The 4,931-nt window shown below is 33.0% G+C and overlaps 1 protein-coding gene across 1 annotated transcript; it reads left to right on the plus strand.

Moving 5' to 3' along the window:
* Positions 1-3,844: 3,844 nt before the first annotated feature.
* LOC139860297 (uncharacterized) lies at positions 3,845-4,558 on the plus strand. The gene is made up of 2 exons (XM_071849061.1): positions 3,845-4,186; positions 4,271-4,558. The coding sequence occupies exons 1-2, from the start codon at positions 3,845-3,847 to the stop codon at positions 4,556-4,558; spliced, it is 630 nt and encodes a 209-aa protein (XP_071705162.1).
* The last annotated feature ends 373 nt before the right edge of the window (positions 4,559-4,931 follow it).

Raw genomic sequence — 4,931 nt, forward strand, 5'->3', positions numbered from 1 at the left:
AATTTTGCATTTGTATGAAAAACCTTTCATTATTTCAAAGTCTTTTGAAAAGGTTATTCTTATTAGCATTTTGATCATTGGTTTTGATTGATTTTAAGGTTACCCAATCCTTGACTTATGCCTTCCATTGAATTGCTAGTTTGGCCCATTTTTCCCATGTTCTCAATTCTTCTAATAATAGACAATGGACTATGATTACATGATTAGTATTTGCTAGAGTTGTGACATAAATTCAATCCAAGTTTATCTCTTGATGAATCATAAATAGTCGTCTTTTCAAGCTTTCTTTTCAAATAGTTGTTTTCATCGATTAGAACTTTGTTAAGTTATTTAACTTTGTGTAATTCTTTTTCTAAAAGTTTTACTTTGTCACGACTACTATCATATACAAATTTAATAGTTTTGTAATCATCTAGCAATTCTTCATAATTAGAAGGATAGAATACATGTACCTCATTATAATCCATGCTAGAGACATCATCTTTTTTGTAGAGAGATTCAACCTCTTCTTCACTTTGACCATCTTGATTTAAATGATTCCAAGATCCCATGAGGCAAAACTCTTCATCACCATCCAAACCCTTTTATTGAGTATCTTCCCAACTTCTATCAAAATCTCTAAGCTTCTTCAATTTCTCTCTTACCCTCCTAGAGTTTTCTTCTTCTCGAGAGCATAGTGAATTTCAACATTCCTTTGCATTTTCACATGAAATTATCTTCATTCTTTCTTCATTAAGAAGAACTTCATGAAGTAGTAAAATAGTATCAAATTGTTTTAAAACTTCATTGTTTTGAAATGTTGACTTCACTAGTCTTGAACTAGCTTGTGAAACAAAGTCTCATACTTTGTTTATCCTCCACAAGTAGTAATCCTTAAATTTGAGATAAACTTCAAATCTTAATTTCCACACATCAATATCTTCTTTATCAAAGATTGGTGCTTCTTTCATCATAGTTTGAGTTGACCCGAGAAGTGTTAACACAAGTTTTTGCACAAAACGAATTTTGACACTTTCAAACACATTTATAGAGCAATGATTTGAGCAACCGCTCTGATACCAATTGCAAGTAACTAGAGGGGGGTGAATAGTTACTTAATACATTTTTAACACTTTTTCAATTGATCACCAAATTTAATCAACTACGCTCAACCAATTCAACTCAAACATGATGCGTGTAGTGTATATGTTCAAAAAGATAAGTAAAGTAATTTAAAGAACATAGACACAAGAATTTATAGTGCTTCGGGTGGATGTTAACTAATCCAACTTAAACCACTCCCCGATTACACTAATCGGGATTTTTTGCTTCACTAAGCACTTTTCTCCAAACCCAGTGGAGATCCAATTTACAAGTCTTCAACTTCTTTGGTAGACAACAAACCTAATCTTTCTATCCCTTTGAAAGACCAACTCCAAACTAGCTCAACTTGTCTTCAGCTTGGACAAGTATCAATCTTCAAATAAGATTAATCAACTTCCTAAGTCCCTTTAAGGAAGTAGATCACTAAGCTAGCCTAAGCTTCTACTAATTGAAATTACAAGACTCATACAATTTGTAATGATGATTCTAAGACAATTCTATGACATACATCACACTAAGTAAACTCATAAGATAAATAATTTTGATTAGTAAGTTTACAACAACCAAATTTTATACCTATAAGATCATAGAATCTTCTCTTGCTTGATCACATTTGAGTAGTAATTAAAGCCCTTGTGATATCTGGAAATTAGCCTTTTAAATATGTAAGAGGGTCAGCTTCAAATGCTCTTCAATGCTTGCTATTTATAGTGACATTCAAAAACTAGCCGTTGTCACACGGTCACCAGCATGGTCGACCGTGGTTCAACCGCGCTTACCCCCTATAGAGTTAGGATATTCTGCTATCAATGAAACCGAAAAAAAAAACCCCAGTGCCTAATGAAGTGAAATCTAGGGTGGGGCGACGAACATGGCGAAAGAGGACTGTCTATCCAAAGCCCTTCTCTTATTACGTTCGTTCAGTTACATTAGGGCTCTACCCTACTCAACCTTGGTGATTTAGCCCCAGTCCAAAATATGTATCCGTTGTACAGCCGTTTGACTCAGATTTGAACACCACATTTTGAAATCTTTACTTCATCTAGCACCTGCAAAAGAAACTCAATATCCTATACAAGTACTATATGCATTGAGTGTGTGAGATTTGGTCTTATTGAGTGAAAATGACATAACACTCCAAATGTGGCAAACCCAACATTCTTGGAGAAGTGTCTTAATTGACATTTTGAGTAATCTCAGTTTTGGTCAAGACTTAGTTAGGTTTATTAATGAATTTGGTTCAAACCTAAAGACTAGTCAATATGTCATTAACTTCCTAGTTTCAAATAATCACAAGTCATATTCATTTTAAGAATAAGTAGAGATTAATTGAATGATGTCTTTCTAAAATAAACATTAAGTGTGTAAAGACCTAAATGTTAAGTCATACTTGGACAAGTAACATAATGTGTTACTTTGACAAGACCAAATAGATTATTGACCATTATTCTTTTATGAACCTTATTACACTCAATTTATTGAAGTAAACTAGTTACTTGAATCCTAGTATTCTAACTAGTAAACACATAGCAAGCATATTAATCAAATTAGCAAACTAATGAGTATTAAACATATTAGCAAGTAGCAAGTAATATTCACACATAGCAGGAGATAGTTATTCTAAAATCAATCATATATATATTTGCACAACACTATGGTTCAAGCTTTAGCAAGCTTACTTGCAATATAACATATTGTATGATTAATGTGTAAGCACACATTAATGTCCAACACATGCACAAGGGAAGAGCAATCTCTCGTTGGGACTTGGTGACCATCCTAAATGTGTTTAAGTGTATTTTAAGATTACAAGTCTTTACTAGTTATACTTAAAAGTATTGTTCTTCATTTAGCCTTAATTTGTCACTAAGTAATCTTTAATTGTAATTAGTGTTCTAGTGACATTAGCTTGTGTGTGTTGGTACTTGGTGATCATCCTAAGAATGTCTAGATAAGTTTTAAGATCGCAAGTTATTGATTAACACTTATGTGTTATGCCTAATCATGGTTAATTTGTCATTAAGATGTAATTAAGCGTAATTAACCAAGATTAGTGTTGTTATGATCAAAACTCAATTGAGTATGGAAAGGGCATCTATTCTAAGCGTGTTGAGAAAGGTTTCATGAATTATAGATGTGGGGAAGTGGTCGAACTAAATTTGATCAAAAAATGGTGACAGAGAATTCTGTGGTCGCACTACGGTTGACCGTGGTGGTAGCCGTGCAACTTGTTTTTACAAAACTGCATTGCAGATTCAGTCTGGGTTTCTACGGCTAAGTATATGATCGACCGTACTTTAGCCATGTACTTTATTTTCATTCTATAAGTTTTGTTTGACTTGGTCATTTGCAAGATCAAGTATGGATTAGTGAACTTGCGTGTTTTATGTTAAGATGTCGATCATCACTTATGCATATGTATGTGTCATCATCAAAACATATTCGTTGGTTAAGCATCATACTTAACTTGGTCTGTTAGTCCATTAACCAACATTCAACCAACAATATATATATATATATATATATATATATATATATATATATATATATATATATATATATATATATATATATATATATATATATATATATATATATATATAACAATTTGACTTTTCAAAGTCTTTCTTTCTCAACGTTGAATTTAAATATCTTTATTCGTATTATATAATATTTGATGAAAATTATATGAATGGATTGAGTTTTAAATATAATTTTTATCAATATAATTTTAATCAAATATTATATAACACAAGTAAAGATGCTTAAAGAAAGAGACGAGATTTCTTCTTTTCACACTATGGACTCGGTTAAAAAATGCAGATCTAAATGGTTACAAGATGGAGACGAAAACTCTTCTTACTACCACACGCTTATTACAAAAAGTAGGAAATCGCAATCTATTTCAGGTGTTCTCCTGAATGGCGTATGGATTGACTCGCCTCCGTTGGTTAAAGATGCGTTTATGGACTTTTTCAAGTCCAAATTTCAAGTCACTATAGATCCTATTAATTTTACACCCTTTTTGAATCCCAGATTACTGCTGGCCAACGAAAACTCTTTTATTGAACATGCTCTTTACATGGTTGAATTGAAAAGTGCGGTATGGGATTGTGGAAGCGACAAAGCCCCGGGGCCGGACGAATTTCCATTCTTTTTCTTAAAACATTAATGGGACTTGTTGAAGGATGAGATTTTCAATTTTGTTAATGATATTTTGATCTCAGGGGACCTTCCACATGGATCGAATTCAGCATTTATCACTTTGGTTCCCAAAATTGTTAACCCGGTTCAGTTCAAGGACTTTCGTTCCATCTCCTTAATCGGATCCCAATTCAAAATTATTGCGAAAGTTTTAGCTAACCGCGTCTCCACTATCATAGACCATGTTATTAATGATGAGCAGTCGACTTTTGTTTGTGACCGACACATTCTCGATGGCACGTTGATGATAGGTGAATTGATTGAATGGTAAAAAAAAAGGCAAACTTTTAATTTTTAAGGTGGATTTCGAAAAAACGTTTGACTCGGTTAATTGGAGTTTTCTGGATTTTTCTCTAGCTGGCTTGGTTTCGCTCAAAAATGGAGAAAGTGGATGCGGCTTATCCTACATCTAGTCGCTCTTATGTTCTTATTAATGGCAGTCTAACATCGAAATTTTCTCTCAAATGTGGATTGCGTCAGGACGATCCTTTATCACCTTATCTCTTTATCATTGCCATGGAGGGGCTCCATTATGCTTTCCAACGAGCCATTATCAACAATGTATTTCATGGTGTTAATGTTGGTAACGTTAATGTTTCTCACATCTTGTTTGCAGATGATGTAGTAATACTTTCATATTGGAA

This window comes from Rutidosis leptorrhynchoides, chromosome 7 (assembly GCF_046630445.1).
Source record: "Rutidosis leptorrhynchoides isolate AG116_Rl617_1_P2 chromosome 7, CSIRO_AGI_Rlap_v1, whole genome shotgun sequence".
NCBI classification, from domain to species: domain Eukaryota; kingdom Viridiplantae; phylum Streptophyta; class Magnoliopsida; order Asterales; family Asteraceae; genus Rutidosis; species Rutidosis leptorrhynchoides.

What these genes read in the sequence shown, in the direction of transcription:
- LOC139860297 (XM_071849061.1), top strand. Translation starts at nt 3,845, where the DNA reads ATGCTTAAAGAAAGAGACGAGATTTCTTCTTTTCACACTATGGACTCG. An exon ending in TGGTTGAATTGAAAAGTGCG is followed by an intron (nt 4,187 to 4,270) that starts GTATGGGATTGT and finishes GACTTGTTGAAG; the next exon opens with GATGAGATTTTCAATTTTGT.